The sequence below is a fragment of the Ylistrum balloti genome, unplaced genomic scaffold (genome assembly GCF_031769215.1).
Source record: "Ylistrum balloti isolate Yb309-2 unplaced genomic scaffold, AGI_CSIRO_Ybal_v1 Utg369808, whole genome shotgun sequence".
NCBI classification, from domain to species: Eukaryota; Metazoa; Mollusca; class Bivalvia; order Pectinida; family Pectinidae; genus Ylistrum; species Ylistrum balloti.
The window spans coordinates 2,258,911-2,281,729 of record NW_026781982.1 but is presented as its reverse complement, the minus strand read 5'-3'; the positions used below and the strand labels follow the sequence as shown (position 1 = coordinate 2,281,729).

Sequence of the window (22,819 nt, the reverse complement as noted above, 5' to 3'; positions counted from 1 at the left end):
ATGAAGGGGAATCCACATGTCAAATCTGAGAAAGATCTATGTGATAGTTCTCAATAGCGATACTAATCTTTCAGTCAAAATCCAAGGTGGCCAACTGTCGGACATTTGTTTTTTCTGATCACACATAAAAAAATATTTCCGCTATTGGGCCCAATCCCTCCCACCCCTTACATCTGTACAAGATTTATTCCCGTTAACCAAAGAATGCTGCAGACCTAATTCAGGCAAGACCAATCCATTCCCATAGCAGGAGTAGGATTTTCCAAAATTTACTCTGTTTTCCCTATTGGACCCAGCCCCTCTTGCCCAAGGGGGCTGAGACCTATTATCTATACAATATTTCACCCAAGAATGATTCAAACCAAATCTAGGCAATGTCTATTCATTCCTACTGGAGAAGTAAGTTTTTCAGGAAAATTTATTCAAACTTAGTTCCCTGCCCAAAAGAAAGCTTTAGACCAAATTTGGTCTAAATCAGTTCAGTGGTTCATGACAAGTAGCTATTTATATCATAAAGTAGCAGGATGCTGGGGTCCATCAAACCAGGTAAGCTAAAAATGAAATAAACACTAATTGACATATACTGACCTGATGCTGAAGCATGCATGACCAAACTTTCTTCAATACAATTAATGGACTGGATTTCCTGCTGTGGAATTGGCTCTGTTGTTGTATCAATGTCCAGTTTTGTTTGTCTGATGCCACCTTTTTCATGTTCCTTATCCTCATTGCCTTGTAGCTGAGTTGTCTGGTTTGATTCAAACATATTTCATTGCCAATAAAACAATTAAATGGATTGGGCACAAGTTATTACAACATTTTTTTAGCCCTCTCTACAAATTATAACAAATAAACATAATTGTCACAATACAGTTATCTGTCCTTGTTATCTGTTTGTTTTTAAGTTTACTCTCCTTATTCATAAAGGTAAAAATCTACCTAAACAATTATTTTGAAATAAATCAAAATCTACTGCTGTTTTTTTATTTTTGATGAAATGTACATTCTAAATATTACCACATTAAGGTTTAAGGGAAAGTTACTGTTTCCACAGAGAAGGATATTAAGTGTATGATCTATATTGCCATCCAGTGGATTTAGGCTTTAAAATATATTCGCCTCTGATGACCAATGTTTGTTCAGTCGAAAAAGAAGTAAGTAGCATTCTCACGTTATCATTTGTCTGGTTGATTTTCTTAAAATAAAGAAACTTTATGAACATGCATTCTGTCACTCTGTATTTTTCAAACCTCTAACTATCTACCAATTATAACAGTTTATTTTGAGATTTTTAAACATCACTGGTGGCCCAATGGGACTGTTTTCCTTGCATGTTATAATATAAATCAGTTGGTCACTTTAATTTTTTTAATTTCATTAAAATAGAAAGTCTTCACTGATTGGAAAATGGTACTTTTTCATTAATTGATATCTTAAACTTATGATATGAACTTTTTCCATGAAACCAATCAATTTTATCTAAGTTGTTCATTAAATATTGGGTCGTGCCCTACGGAGCCAAGCCCTAACGTTTACACAAGATTTATTCATCTTCCCCCAAGAATGCTTCAGACCAAATTTGGGCAACTATTTTCTTTCTACAGTAGGATTTTCAAAATTCACTTTTTTTGGTCCTGCCCCTCAACTTCTGGCTGAGAACCAATATTTATACAAACTTGGCTTCCATTCCTCCAAGGATGCTTCTGACCAAACTTGGTCAAAATCTGTTCAGTCGTTCATGAAAAGTAGCAATTTTTAGTAAGAAGTTGATGAACGCCAGATGCCAGACAGATGACTGACACCCCTCCTTGGCATAAGCTCACTGGTCCTTTGGACTGAGTAAGCTAAACAGTACCTGGTTCACAAGTTAAAGTAATCTTCCTTTAAGGTATTTTTAATCCTCAGGATTGCAAGTCTTTAAAATTCAGCTGTTGGGAGCCACATTATATCTGATCTATTTGTCCAGCGATTGTTTGATGACAAAAAGTAGTTGTTTTAATGTAAAAATAATTGCTACAATGTTACAATGATGACAGGCATATATCAATGCCATCAGAACAGACTTACTATAGATTTTGGCAGTCTCATTCTGGCATCAGAAATGTCCTCATTTATTTTAACAGCATCAATCCTGTTGGCCATGTCATTTTCTTCTGCTTCTGGATTTCTGTCAGCTTTAACATATTAGAAAGCAAAGCACATCTCACATAAAAACTGCAATGGTTAAAGGGAAAGACTTTTTAACTGAAGATTAATGGAAATGTATAAAAAAACAAGAGTTCCTCAGAACTGTATGTGTCGCCTGCATAAAGTGTCACGGTCACCCAGAACTGTATGTGTCGCCTGCATAAAGTGTCACGGTCACCCAGAACTGTATGTGTGGCCTGCATAAAGTGTCACGGTCACCCAGAACTGTATGTGTCGCCTGCATAAAGTGTCACGGTCACCCAGAACTGTATGTGTCGCCTGTATGTGTCGCCTGCATGAAGTGTCGTGGTCATGCAGAACTGTATGTGTCGCCTGCATAAAGTGTCACGGTCACCCAGAACTGTATGTGTCGCCTGCATAAAGTGTCATGGTCACCCAGAACTGTATGTGTCGCCTGCATAAAGTGTCATGGTCATCCAGAACTGTATGTGTCGCCTGCATTAAGTGTCACGGTCACCCAGAACTGTATGTGTCGCCTGCATAAAGTGTCACGGTCACCCAGAACTGTATGTGTCGCCTGCATAAAGTGTCACGGTCACCCAGAACTGTATGTGTCGCCTGCATAAAGTGTCACGGTCACCCAGAACTGTATGTGTCGCCTGCATAAAGTGTCACGGTCACCCAGAACTGTATGTGTCGCCTGCATAAAGTGTCACGGTCACCCAGAACTGTATGTGTCGCCTGCATTAAGTGTCATGGTCACCCAGAACTGTATGTGTCGCCTGCATTAAGTGTCATGGTCACCCAGAACTGTATGTGTCGCCTGCATAAAGTGTCATGGTCACCCAGAACTGTATGTGTCGCCTGCATAAAGTGTCACGGTCACCCAGAACTGTATGTGTCGCCTGCATTAAGTGTCACGGTCACCCAGAACTGTATGTGTCGCCTGCATAAAGTGTCACGGTCACCCAGAACTGTATGTGTCGCCTGCATAAAGTGTCACGGTCACCCAGAACTGTATGTGTCGCCTGCATAAAGTGTCACGGTCACCCAGAACTGTATGTGTCGCCTGCATTAAGTGTCATGGTCACCCAGAAACTGAACTGGATGTTGAAACTAATCTGTTTCCTTCCAACAAGAAGCCATATACCAAATTTGATTTCTATAACTCAAAGCATAACCAGAAAGTCCAGAAAACAATATTCCCAGAGAATTTTCTAAGTTCAAAGGGGCATAACTCTGTCAAGAAGGGATACAGACAGCCAGGAATCAAACTTAATCTGTACCCTTCCAACAAGAAGCCATTTACTAATCTCTGGAGGTGACACTATAAAACAATAAACATTATCCTATTCTTATTAGAACTATATTACTATGACCAATATTTCTGCTTCATCAAAATCAGGACAAAGAAACAGCACAAATTACATGAAGAAAACAAAGGAAATAACTTGTGTGATAGTATGTTAACAGCTATACACCCGTGACAAATACCTTCTATGTAGTCCACATCTTAACATTCTACAAAATGCATTATCAAGTGCTCTATTTTAAAGTGCCATCACAATGAAATGCAATAAACTAAACAAAGTTGAACAATATGTTATTGGTAACAAGAAACCACTGAACTGTGAAAGCTGAACATATCTGAAAATTACACTTACGTGCAACAGAAATTGGTACACCCCTGTCCACAATCTCATCCTTTGAAGCATTGACTCCACCGCGGCATGCCTATAAAACACACAATATTACTGTGGAGTGACAAGACTATAAAACACGTAAAATAACTGTGGAGTGACAAGACTATAAAACACGTAAAATAACTGTGGAGTGACAAGACTATAAAACACGTAAAATAACTGTGGAGTGACAAGACTATAAAACACATAATATTACTGTGGAGTGACAAGACTATAAAACACACAATATTACTGTGGAGTGACAAGACTATAAAACACACAATATTACTGTGGAGTGACAAGACTATAAAACACACAATATTACTGTGGAGTGACAAGACTATAAAACACACAATATTACTGTGGAGTGACAAGACTATAAAACACATATTACTGTGGAGTGACAAGACTATAAAACACGTAAAATAACTGTGGAGTGACAAGACTATAAAACACGTAATATTACTGTGGAGTGACAAGACTATAAAACACACAATATTACTGTGGAGTGACAAGACTATAAAACACACAATATTACTGTGGAGTGACAAGACTATAAAACACATAATATTACTGTGGAGTGACAAGACTATAAAACACACAATATTACTGTGGAGTGACAAGACTATAAAACACACAATATTACTGTGGAGTGACAAGACTATAAAACACACAATATTACTGTGGAGTGACAAGACTATAAAACACATAATATTACTGTGGAGTGACAAGACTATAAAACACATAATATTACTGTGGAGTGACAAGACTATAAAACACACAATATTACTGTGGAGTGACAAGACTATAAAACACACAATATTACTGTGGAGTGACAAGACTATAAAACACGTAAAATAACTGTGGAGTGACAAGACTATAAAACACGTAAAACACAAGACTAATATTAACTGTGGAGTGACAAGACTATAAAACACACAATATTACTGTGGAGTGACAAGACTATAAAACACACAATATTACTGTGGAGTGACAAGACTATAAAACACAAAATATTACTGTGGAGTGACAAGACTATAAAACACACAATATTACTGTGGTGTGACAAGACTATAAAACACATAATATTACTGTGGAGTGACAAGACTATAAAACACACAATATTACTGTGGAGTGACAAGACTATAAAAGACATATTACTGTGGAGTGACAAGACTATAAAACACGTAAAATAACTGTGGAGTGACAAGACTATAAAACACATAATATTACTGTGGAGTGACAAGACTATAAAACACACAATATTACTGTGGAGTGACAAGACTATAAAACACACAATATTACTGTGGAGTGACAAGACTATAAAACACACAATATTACTGTGGAGTGACAAGACTATAAAACACACAATATTACTGTGGAGTGACAAGACTATAAAACACACAATATTACTGTGGACTGTGGAGTGACAAGACTATAAAACACACAATATTACTGTGGAGTGACAAGACTATAAAACACACAATATTACTGTGGAGTGACAAGACTATAAAACACACAATATTACTGTGGAGTGACAAGACTATAAAACACATAATAACTGTGGAACAAGACTATAAAACTGTGGAGTGACAAGACTATAAAACACACAATATTACTGTGGAGTGACAAGACTATAAAACACACAATATTACTGTGGAGTGACAAGACTATAAAACACACAATATTACTGTGGAGTGACAAGACTATAAAACACACAATATTACTGTGGAGTGACAAGACTATAAAACACGTAAAATAACTGTGGAGTGACAAGACTATAAAACACATATTACTGTGGAGTGACAAGACTATAAAACACGTAAAATAACTGTGGAGTGACAAGACTATAAAACACGTAAAATAACTGTGGAGTGACAAGACTATAAAACACATAATATTACTGTGGAGTGACAAGACTATAAAACACGTAAAATAACTGTGGAGTGACAAGACTATAAAACACGTAAAATAACTGTGGAGTGACAAGACTATAAAACACACTGTGGAGTGACAAGACTATAAAACACACAATACTGTGGAGTGACAAGACTATAAAACACATAATATTACTGTGGAGTGACAAGACTATAAAACACATAATATCACTGTGGAGTGACAAGACTATAAAACACATAATATTACTGTGGAGTGACAAGACTATAAAACACATAATATTACTGTGGTGTGACAAGACTATAAAACACAAAATAACTGTGGAGTGACAAGACTATAAAACACATAAAATGTGGAGTGACAAGACTATAAAACACACAATATTACTGTGGAGTGACAAGACTATAAAACACACAACGTATTACTGTGGAGTGACAAGACTATAAAACACATAATATTACTGTGGAGTGACAAGACTATAAAACACACAATATTACTGTGGAGTGACAAGACTATAAAACACACAATATTACTGTGGAGTGACAAGACTATAAAACACACAATATTACTGTGGAGTGACAAGACTATAAAACAAGAAGATTAGAGTGTGACGATGACTACACGGTCACCTTCATCAGACAAATGACCAGTGTGGAGTGTACTAACACTGACGTACGTAGTGTACGAGATCTACACAGTCACCTTCATCAGACAAATGACCAGCGTGGAGTGTACTAACACTGACGTACGTAGTGTACGAGATCTACACAGTCACCTTCATCAGACAAATGACCAGTGTGGAGTGTACTAACACTGACATAGGTAGTGTACGAGATCTACACAGTCACCTTCATCAGACAAATGACCAGTGTGGAGTGTACTAACTAACACTGACGTACGTAGTGTACGAGATCTACAGTCACCTTCATCAGACAAATGACCAGTGTGGAGTGTACTAACACTGACATATGTAGTGTACGAGATCTACACGGTCACCTTCATCAGACAAGTGTGGAGCGTACTAGCACTGTTGTAAGTAGTGTATGAGATCTACACAGTCACCTTCATCAGACAAGTGTGGAGCGTACTAGCACTGTTGTAAGTAGTGTATGAGATGGTACGGAATCTACTTTTCGGCTGCAGAATAATCCGATGTACACTATGGTCGATAATAGTGTGTCAAGATGACAAACAGATGGGCAAAAAAATACACCAGATGGTAACGATGTGAACTACATTATTTATTTCCAATAGAAAATCCACAAATAATGTTCATAAATGTGATTTTCCTATATAAACTATAGTAAAATTTATCCCTCCACAGAGGAAAATGTGACACCACGGAGTCGTGAAATTTACAATTCTGGTAAAGCATCTGAGGGCCTTTCTTTCCATGAAGAGTACCTGGGATTTGAGAAGATTTTTTACGTTTCAATCAAATTGACCCTTTTTGGCCCACTTCCTCAGGCTATTGGGGGTTGGGGACTATTAATTCACACTTTTGGTGTACGTTTAACCATGGAAGGATTTTGTAAAATTTCATTGAAATTGAAAATTTTCACCTTTAATTAATAAGACTTTATGATTGGATAAAGAAATTTTCACCTTTAATTATCAAGACTTTATGCTTAGAGAAACTTTCAACTTTGATTATTAAGACTATGTTTTGAGAAATATTCATATTTGATTTTTAAGATTATGCTAAGAGAAATTTTCATCTTTGATTTTTAAGACTTTATGCTTGAAGAGAAATATTCATCTTTGATTATTAAGATTATGCAAAGAGAAATTTTCATTAAGACTTCTGCTTCAAGGATATTTTTCATAATAAAACAAGGGTGTTGCTGTGCAATTTTCACTGAAACATCCAGTTTTTCCAAGATCAAGAAACAAGATGAAATATTTGCTTTCAGGTCCTTAACCCTAGAGAAAACAGTCCATAAAGCTTGAACAAAATTAACATATATGATTTGTGGGGAAAATTCTGAATGAATTGAAAGTATGTGATTTGTGGGGAAAATTCTGGACGAATTAAAAGTATGTGATTTGTGGGGAAAATTCTGAACGAATTAAAAGTATGTGATTTGTGGGGAAAATTCTGAACGAATTGAAAGTATGTGATTTGTGGGGAAAATTCTGAACGAATTAAAAGTATGTGATTTGTGGGGAAAATTCTGAACGAATTGAAAGTATGTGATTTGTGGGGAAAATTCTGGACGAATTGAAAGTATGTGATTTGTGGGGAAAATTCTGGACGAATTGAAAGTATGTGATTTGTGGGGAAAATTCTGGACGAATTGAAAGTATGTGATTTGTGAGGAAACTTCTTGACGAATTCAAAGTATGTGATTTGTGGGGAAAATTCTGGACGTATTGAAAGTATGTGATTTGTGGGGAAAATTCCTCCTGTAAGAATTAGATAAAATCTACCCAAGACCTCTCAAGTTATGGGTAAGAGAAGTATCTATGTATCGAGAAAACATTGAAATTGTTGATACTATTAACTAAATTACGTTGTCAACTTTGCTGTCAAAAGATGAAGTTCACAAGCAAAATTATTCAAATGTCATATAAAGCATCCTATTTCCATTTATAAGTACAGGTGCAATACTAAAGAGTGTTTATAATAGAACAGTACATTAGAATTCCTTACAAATATTTATCATCTTGTGATACAGTCAAATCATTACCGACAAATTTTCAAACATGAATAACAAGACTTTAAATTACAAACTTACTTGTATAAAGAAAAGCTTAGGAATGGCTTTTAATTTTCTTCTCTCATCAAACATTTTCAAAAGATCATCTGTATAAAAAAATGTGTCTTCCAGTAAGATGCGATGACGAAGAATATTTCTCTCCTTATTTTGTTCTGTTACTTCCTCACCGTGTGAGCCTATCACCACAACAATGATATGTGCTTCTTCTGCCTCTTTCAATACTGGAAAGTATCAATATATCTATTAGTTCATACATACCTATACATATGATACAAGTCCTCCCATTTCTGTAAATAATTTCTTGTAATACTTCAATGCATTGCAGGTAACAATTAAGTTTTTATAATACATATATATATATATTAAAAACTATTGTAAATAGTTAATATATGGCTTGGATAATTTGCATTTTTCATGATATATTTTGTCAATTAAAATGTTTAATATATGATGTTAAAGGGATATTTTGTACAAGGTATTATTTCATATGATGCTTTTTATTCAACAAGAGGCATAGTGGTGTTGATGGTCCCCTGAGATAAGCAATTTTGATTATAAAGGTAAAAGGGTTAGTAGCTTTCAAGTTTCATGAAAAAAAAAATTGTGAAATTGATGACAGTAAGCCAATGTCAAAACATGCACACCATCAAAACTGTCCCTAATACTAATAACTTATACAAAGTTATTTCATTAAACCTATGTATTTACCCAATAAACCTATGTATTTACCCAATTAACCAGTGTATTTACCCAATAAACCTATGTATTTACCCAATAAACCTATGTATTTACCCAATAAACCTGTGTATTTACCCAATAAACCTGTGTATTTACCCAATAAACCTGTGTATTTACCCAATAAACCTGTGTATTTACCCAATTAACCAGTGTATTTACCCAATAAACCTGTGTATTTACCCAATAAACCAGTGTATTTACCCAATAAACCTGTGTATTTACCCAATAAACCTATGTATTTACCCAATAAACCAGTGTATTTACCCAATAAACCTGTGTATTTACCCAATTAACCAGTGTATTTACCCAATAAACCTATGTATTTACCCAATAAATCTGTGTATTTACCCAATAAACCTGTGTATTTACCCAATAAACCTGTGTATTTACCCAATAAACCAGTGTATTTACCCAATAAACCTGTGTATTTACCCAATTAACCAGTGTATTTACCCAATAAACCTGTGTATTTACCCAATAAACCTGTGTATTTACCCAATAAACCTATGTATTTACCCAATAAACCTGTGTATTTACCCAATAAACCTATGTATTTACCCAATAAACCAGTGTATTTACCCAATAAACCAGTGTATTTACCCAATAAACCTGTGTATTTACCCAATAAACCTATGTATTTACCCAATTAACCAGTGTATTTACCCAATAAACCTGTGTATTTACCCAATAAACCTGTGTATTTACCCAATAAACCTGTGTATTTACCGAATTAACCAGTGTATTTACCCAATAAACCTATGTATTTCCCCAATAAACCTGTGTATTTACCCAATAAACCAGTGTATTTACCCAATAAACCTGTGTATTTACCCAATTAACCAGTGTATTTACCCAATTAACCAGTGTATTTACCCAATAAACCAGTGTATTTACCCAATTAACCAGTGTATTTACCCAATAAACCTGTGTATTTACCCAATAAACCTATGTATTTACCCAATAAACCGGTGTATTTACCCAATAAACCAGTGTATTTACCCAATAAACCTATGTATTTACCGAATAAACCAGTGTATTTACCCAATAAACCTATGTATTTACCCAATAAACCAGTGTATTTACCCAATAAACCTGTGTATTTACCCAATAAACCTATGTATTTACCCAATAAACCTATGTATTTACCCAATAAACCTGTGTATTTACCCAATAAACCTGTGTATTTACCCAATAAACCTGTGTATTTACCCAATAAACCTATGTATTTACCCAATAAACCTATGTATTTACCCAATAAACCAGTGTATTTACCCAATAAACCTGTGTATTTACCCAATAAACCTATGTATTTACCCAATAAACCTGTGTATTTACCCAATAAACCTATGTATTTACCCAATAAACCTATGTATTTACCCAATAAACCAGTGTATTTACCCAATTAACCTATGTATTTACCCAATAAACCTATGTATTTACCCAATAAACCAGTGTATTCATCCAATAAACCTGTGTATTTACCCAATAAACCTATGTATTTACCCAATAAACCTATGTATTTACCCAAGACTTTGCTTCAAATCTATGATCAAGTTATTCACTTAGTTAAGGATTCCCCAACATGCTATATTTAGGCAGTCTAATTTTAAACTGGTAGGGGTTTTTCCCACTGATTTCACCTTACCAAACTGACCTTAGGAAAGTGTAGTTTTATCAGCCATTTAAAGGCATTCTAAAAAGTCAGAAATTTCCTTTTCCATTGGAATGTTTGTTTCAAGTGAGGAAAATGATGAATTGTCCTGTCGTATAGACACACAATTAAAGTTAAGAAAATTTGAATATGTCATTCCGATTTACTCAACATTTAGCTTTCACCTAATGACAGCACAGATGTTTAATCTAGTATAATTTGAAGTGAACTGAAAATGATTTTGCCACCATGTCTAGGTAATGATATCTCAGTGAGATGACACTATTAAATGAACATTGACATCAACCCTGTCTGACCCCATCAATCTTGACTGACCCCATCTGTCTTGACTGACCCCACAAACCCTGACTGACCCCATAAACCTTGACTGACTCCATCCACCCTGCTTGACCCCATCAATCTTGACTGACCCCATCTGTCTTGACTGACCCCATAAACCCTAACTGACCCCACAAACCCTGACTAACCCCACAAACCCTGACTGACCCCATAAACCTTGACTGACCCCATAAACCCTAACTGACCCCACAAACCCTGACTGAACCCATAAACCTTGACTGACTCCATCCACCCTGCTTGACCCCATCAATCTTGACTGACTCCATCTGCCCTACTTGACTCCATAAACCCTAACTGACCCCAAAACCTTGACTGATCCCATAAACCTTGACTGACCCTATCCACCCTGACTGACCCCACAAACCCTGACTGACCCCATAAACCTTGACTGACTCCATCCACCCTGCTTGACCCCATCAATCTTGACTGACCCCATCTGTCTTGGCTGACCCCATAAACCCTGACTGACCCCATAAACCCTGACTGACCCCATAAACCCTGACTGACCCCACAAACCCTAACTGACCCCATAAACCCTAACTGACCCCACAAACCCTGACTGACCCCATAAACCTTGACTGACTCCATCCAACCTGCTTGACCCCATCAACCTTGACTGACTCCATGTGCCCTACTTGACCCCATAAACCCTAACTGACCCCAAAACCTTGACTGATCCCATAAACCTTGACTGACCCCATCCACCCTGACTGACCCCATAAACCTTGACTGACCCTATGAACCTTGACTGACCTCCATAAGCCCTGACTGACCCCATAAACCTTGACTGACTCCATCCACCCTGCTTGACCCCATCAATCTTGACTGACCCCATCTGTATTGACTGACCCCATAACCCTAACTGACCCAACAAACCCTGACTGACCCCATAAACCTTGACTGACTCCATCCACCCTGCTTGACCCCATCAATCTTGACTGACCCCATCTGTCTTGACTGACTCCATAAACTCTGACTGACCCCACAAACCCTGACTGACACCATAAACCTTGACTGACCCCATAAACCCTAACTGACCCCACAAACCCTGACTGAACCCATAAACCTTGACTGACTCCATCCACCCTGCTTGACCCCATCAATCTTGACTGACTCCATCTGCCCTACTTGACTCCATAAACCCTAACTGACCCCAAAACCTTGACTGATCCCATAAACCTTGACTGACCCTATCCACCCTGACTGACCCCACAAACCCTGACTGACCCCATAAACCTTGACTGACTCCATCCACCCTGCTTGACCCCATCAATCTTGACTGACCCCATCTGTCTTGACTGACCCCATAAACCCTGACTGACCCCATAAACCCTGACTGACCCCACAAACCCTAACTGACCCCATAAACCCTAACTGACCCCACAAACCCTGACTGACCCCATAAACCTTGACTGACTCCATCCACCCTGCTTGACCCCATCAACCTTGACTGACTCCATGTGCCCTACTTGACCCCATAAACCCTAACTGACCCCAAAACCTTGATTGATCCCATAAACCTTGACTCACCCCATCAACCCTGACTGACCCCATAAACCTTGACTGACCCTATGAACCTTGACTGACCTCCATAAGCCCTGACTGACCCCATAAACCTTGACTGACTCCATCCACCCTGCTTGACCCCATCAATCTTGACTGACCCCATCTGTATTGACTGACCCCATAACCCTAACTGACCCCACAAACCCTGACTGACCCCATAAACCTTGACTGACTCCATCCACCCTGCTTGACCCCATCAATCTTGACTGACCCCATCTGTCTTGACTGACCCCATAAACCATAACTGACCCCATAAACCCTGACTGACTCCATCCACCCTGCTTGACCCCATCAATCTTGACTGACTCCATCTGCCCTACTTGACTCCATAAACCCTAACTGACCCCAAAACCTTGACTGATCCCATAAACCTTGACTGACCCTATCCACCCTGACTGACCCCACAAACCCTGACTGACCCCATAAACCTTGACTGACTCCATCCACCCTGCTTGACCCCATCAATCTTGACTGACCCCATCTGTCTTGACTGACCCCATAAACCCTGACTGACCCCATAAACCCTGACTGACCCCACAAACCCTAACTGACCCCATAAACCCTAACTGACCCCACAAACCCTGACTGACCCCATAAACCCTGACTGACCCCACAAACCCTAAATGACCCCATAAACCCTAACTGACCCCACAAACCCTGACTGACCCCATAAACCTTGACTGACTCCATCCAACCTGCTTGACCCCATCAACCTTGACTGACTCCATGTGCCCTACTTGACCCCATAAACCCTAACTGACCCCAAAACCTTGACAGATCCCATAAACCTTGACTCACCCCATCCACCCTGACTGACCCCATAAACCTTGACTGACCCTATGAACCTTGACTGACCTCCATAAGCCCTGACTGAGACCATAAACCCTGACTGACCCAATAAACCTTGACTGACCCCATCCACCCTGAAATACTCCATAATCCTTGACTGACCCAATAAACCTTGACTGACCCCATAAAGCATGACTGACCCCATAAATCTTGACTGACCCCATAAACCCTGACTGACCCCAAAAACCTTGACTAACCCCATAACCTTGACTGACCCTATAAACTCTGACTGACCCTATGAACCTTGACTGACCCCATGAACCATGACCGACCCCATAAACCTTGACCTACCCCATAAACCTTTCTGACCCCATCCACCCTAACTGACCCCATAAACCTTGACTGACCCCATAAACCCTGACTGATCCCATAAACCCTGACTGACCCCATCAACCTTGACTGACCCTATAAACTCTGACTGACCCTATGAACCTTGACTGACCCCATGAACCATGACCGACCCCATAAACCTTCACCTACCCCAAAAACCTTGACTGACCCCATAAACCTTGACTGACCCTATCATTCTTGACTGACTCCATAAACCTGGACTGACCCCATAAACCATGACTGACCCCATCCACCCTGACTGACCCCATAAACCTTGACTGACCCCATCTGTCTTGACTGACCCCATAAACCCTGACTGACCCCATAAACCCTGACTGACTCCATAAACCTTGACCGACCCCATCAACGAAGGTCATGGTTTTCATAAGATCATATTTGATCAACGGACTATAAACTCAATGAGCCAATTAAGTCCAAATGCAAATCAAAGTTGAAATGCAAAGGATTGATTAAGACTGAAACTAGATGTTTTTGAATGACACAAATGTCCCCCTGGAAAAAAAGAAAAATTAAAAATATATATTTTCTTAGGGATCAATATTTGTTGTTATACACTATGTTATGTCTGTATTTCATGGTCACTCGATTTTGTGGATATAAAGAGCTCAATAAATCTACTTGAACTAATTGAAAATGTTTGTGGACAAACAAATTTTTTGAATAAGAGTGTTTATGAAATCAATAATAAATAAATCTGACCGGAAAATGAACAATTTTACTGTAACCAAATCAGAACTTAACCTGCATATTACCATCATACAAGTACATGCTAAATTATTGTATCTGTATTAGTTAAAGAGTAAAAGAATAGAAATGAACCTTTGATGAAATGACGATCAGGAAGAACATGCTCCCGACCATGAAATGACATCAGGAATAACATGCTCCCGACCATGAAATGACATCAGGAATACCATGCTCCCGACTATGAAATGATGATCAGGAATAACATGCTCCCGACCATGAAATGACATCAGGAATAACATGCTCCCGACCATGAAATGACGATCAGGAATAACATGCTCCCGACCATGAAATGACATCAGGAATAACATGCTCCTGACCATGAAATGACATCAGGAATAACATGCTCCCAACCATGAAATGACATCAGGAATAACATGCTCCCGACCATGAAATGACATCAGGAATAACATGCTCCCGACCATGAAATGACATCAGGAATAACATGCTCCCGACCATGAAATGACATCAGGAATAACATGCTCCTGACCATGAAATGACATCAGGAATAACATGCTCCCGACCATGAAATGATGAGGTAGAGTATGAGTGAAATTTCTTTTGTTTCATCTACCTAGTTAATGCAATGTATGTAAAACTAGATGTGATTTGGGAAATGAAAAAAACAAGATACCTATAGTCCTCAACAGTTGTGTGACTAAAAAGACCACTATAAGATAAAGGCTCTAAACTGCTCACACATTCTACAGCTTACACCAAAGTTATTGTCTGTTCATAAAGTCAATACCTGCAAACTTGAAATCCTATTCCTCAAGTATGCTACTACATTAGTATTTTTGTAATTATTATCATTATTATTACACAAATACCATGACCCACAACACATTTGACCCCAGTGAGCTTGAAAGCCAGTCAAGGTCAATCATTTGAATAAATATGGTAACCCTTCATCATATCATGTTACAGAGCTGATAAAAGTAGCCTAAACCTTTTGCTTATTAAGGAGACATTTCTTGAAGATTTAATAATGTTTGACCTCTGTGAAGTGGACCAAGGTCATTCGCCAATAAACTTGAAGAAAACAGGCATATTAGAGTGTTTAATGAAGCAAAACTGACATAATAGGAAGTTTCATGAAGCAAAACTGACATAATAGAATGTTTAATGAAGCAAAACTGACATAATAGAATGTTTAATGAAGCAAAACTGACATAATAGAATGAAGCAAAACTGACATAATAGAATGTTTAATGAAGCAAAACTGACATAATAGAATGTTTAATGAAGCAAAACTGACATAATAGAATGTTTAATGAAGCAAAACTGACATAATAGAATGTTTAATGAAGCAAAACTGACATAATAGAATGTTTAATGAAGCAAAACTGACATAATAGAATGTTTAATGAAGCAAAACTGACATAATAGAATTTTAATGAAGCAAAACTAACATAATAGAATGTTTAATGAAGCAAAACTAACATAATAGAATGTTTAATGAAGCAAAACTGACATAATAGAATGTTTAATGAAGCAAAACTGACATAATAGAATGAAGCAAAACTGACATAATATAATGTTTAATGAAGCAAAACTGACATAATAGAATGTTTAATGAAGCAAAACTGACATAATAGAGTGTTTAATGAAGCAAAACTGACATAATAGAATGTTTAATGAAGCAAAACTGACATAATAGAATGTTTAATGAAGCAAAACTGACATAATAGAATGTTTAATGAAGCAAAACTGACATAATAGAATGAAGCAAAACTGACATAATAGAGTGTTTAATGAAGCAAAACTGACATAATAGAATGTTTAATGAAGCAAAACTGACATAATAGAAGGTTTAATGAAGCAAAACTGACATAATAGAATGTTTAATGAAGCAAAACTGACATAATAGAGTGTTTAATGAAGCAAAACTGACATAATAGAATGTTTAATGAAGCAAAACTGACATAATAGAATGAAGCAAAACTGACATAATATAATGTTTAATGAAGCAAAACTGACATAATAGAATGTTTAATGAAGCAAAACTGACATAATAGAATGTTTAATGAAGCAAAACTGACATAATAGAATGTTTAATGAAGCAAAACTGACATAATAGAATGTTTAATGAAGCAAAACTGACATAATAGAATGTTTAATGAAGCAAAACTGACATAATAGAGTGTTTAATGAAGCAAAACTGACATAATAGAATGTTTAATGAAGCAAAACTGACATAATAGAATGAAGCAAAACTGACATAATAGAATGTTTAATGAAGCAAAACTGACATAATAGAATGTTTAATGAAGCAAAACTGACATAACAGAATGTTTAATGAAGCAAAACTGACATAATAGAGTGTTTAATGAAGCAAAACTGACATAATAGAATGTTTAATGAAGCAAAACTGACATAATAGAATGAAGCAAAACTGACATAATAGAATGTTTAATGAAGCAAAACTGACATAATAGAATGTTTAATGAAGCAAAACTGACATAATAGAATGTTTAATGAAGCAAAACTGACATAATAGAGTGTTTAATGAAGCAAAACTGACATAATAGAGTGTTTAATGAAGCAAAACTGACATAATAGAATGTTTAATGAAGCAAAACTGACATAATAGAGTGTTTAATGAAGCAAAACTGACATAATAGAATGTTTAATGAAGCAAGACTGACATAATAGAATGAAGCAAAACTGACATAATAGAATGAAGCAAAACTGACATAATAGAATGAAGCAAAACTGATATAATAGAATGAAGCAAAACTGACATAATAGAATGAAGCAAAACTGACATAATAGAATGAAGCAAAACTGACATAATATAATGTTTAATGAAGCAAAACTGACATAATAGAATGAAGCAAAACTGACATAATAGAATGAAGCAAAACTGACATAATAGAATGAAGCAAAACTGACATAATAGAATGAAGCAAAACTGACATAATATAATGTTTAATGAAGCAAAACTGACATAATAGAATGTTTAATGAAGCAATACTGACATAATAGAGTGTTTAATGAAGCAAGACTGACATAATAGAATGTTTAATGAAGCAAAACTGACATAATAGAATGAAGCAAAACTGACATAATAGAATGTTTAATGAAGCAAAACTGACATAATAGAATGTTTAATGAAGCAAAACTGACATCAGAATGGATGTGATGAAGATGATCATGAGAATATAATACCTTCTACTGATTACTGACTCGGATTGACATCATCTTTCAACAACTTTTGGCAGGATTTCATGAATCAAAAGTATATAACCACAGTAACAAATGCTGCCTGTCAGGACAAGTTTGTCATCAACTTTCTCATATTAGTCCATCAACTTCACAATTACATAAAAGGCTAGTAGGTCACTAGAGCTATATGTACATATATTTGAGCAAAATGAAAATAATAGAAACTAGATATCCCAGAGGGATCTTGGCGCCCACCATTTGAGGATCTGTTTTCAGTTCTTGAAGATTTTTTTGATTTTTTTTGTTTGTTACAGGTGTTAAAAATGTCCATGAACTGGTCTTCATTGAATGTACTCAATGATGGCACAAGATATTTTTATTAAGCACCTATTAGCAAATATCATTTGAATAAGATCCCAAAGTATTATTAGATAGCAGTCAGTTACAGGTGGATAATGGACAATATGCTTGTGCTGTATTACTGTCAACATCCAAGATGGCTGCCTGTGGGCCACCTTGATTTCAAATCAGTCCAAAAAAGATACAATGCACAACTAGGGACCAAGGGAAACCAATATCTATGAAATATAAGAAGGAACCATCCAGTACTTCCTCAGATATAGCAGTAACAAGATTTTACTCTCAAAATCCAAGATGGCTGCCTGTCAGCCATCTTGATTTCGGATCACTCCAAAAAGGTATAATGCACAACTTGGAACCAAAGGGAACCTGCATATGAAATTTGAGAAAGATCCATCCTGTACTTTCCAAGAAATAGCAGTAACAAACTTTTACATTCAAAATCCAAGATGGCCACCTGTCTGCCATCTTGAATTCGAATCAGTCCAAAAAAGGTACAATGCACAACTAGGGACTAAGGGGAAACTGCATATGAAATTTGAGAAAGATCCATCCAGTACTTTCCAAGAAATAGCAGTAACAAACTTCTACTTCCAAAATCCAAGATGGCTGCCTGTCGGCCATCTTGAATTCGAATCAGTCCAAAAAAGGTACAATGCACAACTAGGGACCAAGGGGAAACTGCATATGAAATTTGAGAAAGATCCATCCAGTACTTTTCCAGAAATAGCGGTAACAAACTTTTACTTCCAAAATCCAAGATGGCCACCTGTCGCCCATCTTGAATGCGAATCAGTTCAAAAAAGGTACAATGCACAACTAGGGACCAAGGGGAACCTGCATATGAAATTTGAGAAAGATCCATCCAGTACTTTTCCAGAAATAGCGGTAACAAACTTTTACTTCCAAAATCCAAGATGGCCACCTGTCGCCCATCTTGAATGCGAATCAGTTCAAAAAAGGTACAATGCACAACTAGGGACCAAGGGGAACCTGCATATGAAATTTGAGAAAGATCCATCCAGTACTTTCCCAGAAATAGCGGTAACAAGAATTGTTTACGGACGGACGGACAGACGATGGACCACGGACACAGGGCGATTTGAATAACCCACCATCTAATGATGGTGGGCTAAAAACAAATCAACACTTGTCTCTTTGACTGAACCGTGAAATGATTTATACATATATCGATTTTAAATTACCTTCTTCCAAGAATTCATCAATTTCCTCTTTCCTTGATCCATACGATTTGTTGCTTTTAAAAGTAAATCCTAGTTCTGCAAAAGCTGATTCTGCATTTTTTCTATCCATATGTTCTTCACTTTTCCTTCTCATTTTTTCATCGATTTTCCCTGTTCCATCACTTTTGCCATCAATGCCTCTCTTATCAAATTCTCCAACACCAATATAGAATGCCAGGCGAGTATCTCCAATTTTATCTCTGCAAAAGCAATGAAGATGGAAAACTGAGAATATACCATCATACATACTGTGAAACTGTGTGGCTTTTTTCCACTGCTAGATAAATATTGCTAATGACACAATGTATTTTGTACCATAGTATCTATTTAATACTACTTTCTGTTTATAAATTCTAGGGTAAGTCAAGAAATACTAAAACATAATAACATAATCATCTTAAGTTATGATAAGTGCTCTTTCTCGCAACAGTACAACAGAAGTTATGATAAGTGCTCTTTCTAGCAACAGTACAACAGAAGTTATGAGTTCTCTTTCTCTCAACAATACAACAGAAGTTATGATAAGTGCTCTTTCTCGCAACAATACAACAGAAGTTATGATAAGTGCTCTTTCTAGCAACAGTACAACAGAAGTTATGAGTGCTCTTTCTAGCAACAATACAACAGAAGTTATGATAAATGCTCTTTCTAGCAATGATACAACAGAAGTTATGATAAGTGCTCTTTCTAGCAATGATACAACAGAAGTAACAAGTTTGGTGAATATCGTTCAAACGACATGGACGTTATGGGCCGGACAAGTTTTGGTGACAAAGGGCAATAACTCTGCAAATATTTGTCATTGAAACTTGAAATTGGTTTGTGACACTCTGCATTCCCAATAATATAAATATAGTAAGTTTGGTGAATGTCATTCAAACTACATGGAAGTTATAGGCCAGACAATTTTTGGTGACAAAGGGCCATAACTCTGCAAATTTTTGCTGTAGAAACTCAAAATGAGAATGTGACACTCCGTAATGTGAAGATATGTATGTATATGTAATTTCATAAAGATACGTGCAGTTGTCTCTAAGAAATGCCAGCAGCAAAAAAAATGGACAGACAGACTGACGGACAGACAACCTTATTACTATAGGGCACCCGCATCTCTGATGCGGGGCCCTAATGAGTGCTCTTTCTAGCAAGAGTACAACAGAAACAATGAGTGCTCTTTCTAGCAAGAATACAAGCAACATAAAAATAATTGCTTTTTTTAGCAAGAATACAAGAGAACTTGTCAAATATATTTTGTGGCTTAATAAGTGTATAAAGTTTGATGGGAATCTCTCATGCAATAAAGCTGCTAGAGTGGCTGGACAGAGAGGAAAACTAGTCCTCTCGGATTCACCAAGAGACTTATACCACCTTTGACCAATTAGCCTGAACTGATGACCCATGAAATATAATCAGGTATAGAACTGATGGTATGATAATAAAGTGAACAAGAAATATGTCCAGAAGTTCCTGACATGTCTTGCACTGAAGCTTTTTTATTAAAAATGGTGACTTTCCACCTTGACCAATGACCACCAAATTCTAATCAGGTGTAGAGCTTGATGAAATGATGTATTAGAGGAATTGTGAACTCAATCTGTTGAGGTTTTCATGGGATATCTTGAACATAAGCTGTTGTAAAGAACAACATTCAAACTTGACCAATGACCACCAAGACAAAACCAGGTGCAGAATTTGATGTTGGGGTGTTATGGTTTAAATATGAACAAAATCTGTTCGAGGGTTAATGAGATATGTTTTACACATACTTTTTATTCCATAAGTGGTTAAGGCTGACCTCTGAGCTGGACTGATTATTACCAAAATCTAGTCATATGCTGGACTTGATGCCATAATAAATTTGAATAAGGACTTAATATATGTAGAGGGGTTCATGTAATATCTTGGTCACGAATACTGACCTTTAACCATTAACGTTGAACAAATTGATCACCTAAAAGGTGAAAACCTTGATTTCGAAAGGCTTTTAAGACACCAATTCTAAATTGAAGCTGATGTGACATGACAGGACCCGATGAATGGACATGGTTAACACTAATTGCTAACCCTCCTCCTCCCATATATTGACAGTAGCATAAGAAAATCAGGATTCATCATTATTATAAAAATAGCTCCGCAAACGCGGCCAATACCCCACAGCCTTATTATAAAGTTGGATGCAGGGCTGAGATAGTGAAGAACCTAAATAGGCTGTGTAGGTCCATAGGCCCGCGAAAATGGTGATCTCTGGTGATGTCGTTCTTGACATAATGAGTGGAATGCAAATTCAAGATGGCAGTCATAACCACCATATTGGATATCGGGCAGTGACGAAAAAACATTAGGGTTGTATAGATCAATAAGCCCAACATCCTCAGTGAAAATGGTGACCACCGGTGTTGTCGTTCTTGAGATAATGAGCGGAATGCAAATTCAAGATGGCGCCCGTAACCGCCATATTGGATATCGGGTGGCGACAAAAAACAATAGGGTTGTATAGGTCAATAGACTCAACATCCTCAGTAAAAAAAGGTGACCACCGGTTTTGTTGATCTTGAGATAATGAGCGAAATGCAAATTCAAGATGGCGTCCGTAACCGCCATATTGGATATTGTGTGGTGACGAAAAACAATATGGTTGTGTAGGTCCATATGCCCAACATCCCCAGTGAAAATGGTGATGACCAGTGATGTAGTTTTTGAGATAATTAGCGGAATGCAATTGTGGACGGACGGACAGACGTAGCAACAGATGGCTCGACGGACGGATGCCGTGTGTGATCGCAATACCCCACACCCTTTCGGGCTGTGGGGTAAAAACAGAAATTTGTACACTGACTTCCAGCATTACATAAACACAAAGCAATCATGAAAGTTGTGCCATGACATAAAACACATACATCGTACAGGTGACTTGTGGTGTCTTATCCATTGTCTCTTTCACTGAGTCTGGCGTGACTTGTTGGTCCTGATCCATGGTCTGTTTGGCTGAGTCAGGCATGACTTGTTGGTCCTGATCCATGGTCTGTTTGGCTGAGTCAGGCGTGACTTGTTGGTCCTGATCCATGGTCTGTTTGGCTGAGCCGGGCATGACTTGTGGTGTCTTATCCATGGTTTCATTGTCATGTGTGTCTAAGCAGTTATTGGTGCCATGAGGAACAGCAATTTCCATTTCTATCTCTGATCTTCTATTCCTGCCATCTACACCATGAGGAAATAAAGATCATACATGTCAAGCATTAAAGCAGAATTAATAAAATTGAGGGGTGGGTGGGTGGGGGGAGGGGGGGTTAGTACATGTAATAAGAAAGCGGGAATACTTTCTAAAATTTAATGCAACAACAT

At 37.2% G+C, this 22,819-nt stretch overlaps 1 protein-coding gene across 1 annotated transcript in view; it reads right to left on the bottom strand.

The window, feature by feature from the left end:
* The window catches only part of LOC132544791 (uncharacterized), a 34,235-nt gene that overhangs the window by 4,916 nt on the left and 6,500 nt on the right, over nt 1-22,819 (bottom strand). Inside the window, exons 4-9 of the mRNA XM_060208437.1 lie at nt 22,375-22,675; nt 19,439-19,677; nt 8,465-8,667; nt 3,813-3,882; nt 2,068-2,174; nt 589-748 (exon numbers count right to left, since the gene is read on the bottom strand). Coding sequence (XP_060064420.1) covers nt 589-748; nt 2,068-2,174; nt 3,813-3,882; nt 8,465-8,667; nt 19,439-19,677; nt 22,375-22,675 — 1,080 coding nt within the window. The remainder of the gene's footprint in view (nt 1-588; nt 749-2,067; nt 2,175-3,812; nt 3,883-8,464; nt 8,668-19,438; nt 19,678-22,374; nt 22,676-22,819) is intronic.